Here is a 599-nt window from a genome sequence, read left to right on the forward strand (position 1 = left end):
CACAAACACTCATTTTACCTTCAGATCATCGTAACTTCAACACAGGCAGAGGGAGTGAGACACCATGTGACTCTATATCTTTATATAGAGAATAGCTGTTTGCTGATTAATGTTTTAAATCTCATATATATTTTATGGTTTTTATCAAACAAACAAGAAGAAATATTGCATTTGTTTGGTACTATTTTTAGCGGTGGATGAATCCACATTTGATACTCTAGTGAGTATTTGGGTCAGCGGGACGATAAACTACAGTACAGTACAGTACAACAGTGAGGCTCACTGATGTGTTTATTGAACAATAATGGAGCACGAAGATATATCAGGCTGTCATACACATACAGGAAAAATAGAGAATATCAGCAGACTTTTGTCACATGACCTCTGCAGTATCTTTATGTGCTGGTTAAATATGACACACACACACACACCTGTTCAGGTGTTTTGGTCCACAGTCTGTTCCCTCCATCTGGTCCTTTGGTGACAGCAGACTATTTTCATTCCCAGATTGCCACTCTCACAGTGGCAGCCTGTCCCGTCACCCGTCTGTCCCTCCATCCACCACCTCCTCCTCCCACAGAGCCCAGTCCTGCCTCAGC

At 42.1% G+C, this 599-nt stretch overlaps 1 protein-coding gene across 1 annotated transcript in view; it reads left to right on the forward strand.

The window, feature by feature from the left end:
* Positions 1 to 599, forward strand: part of LOC118321835 (myomegalin-like) — a gene marked incomplete at its 5' end in the record, with an annotated part of 22,687 nt that overhangs the window by 11,997 nt on the left and 10,091 nt on the right. Inside the window, 1 exon segment of the mRNA XM_035653365.1 lies at positions 508 to 598. Coding sequence (XP_035509258.1) covers positions 508 to 598 — 91 coding nt within the window.

Source organism: Morone saxatilis, unplaced genomic scaffold (assembly GCF_004916995.1).
Source record: "Morone saxatilis isolate NCDOM2014 unplaced genomic scaffold, NCSU_SB_2.0 Contig12, whole genome shotgun sequence".
NCBI lineage: Eukaryota > Metazoa > Chordata > Actinopteri > Moronidae > Morone > Morone saxatilis.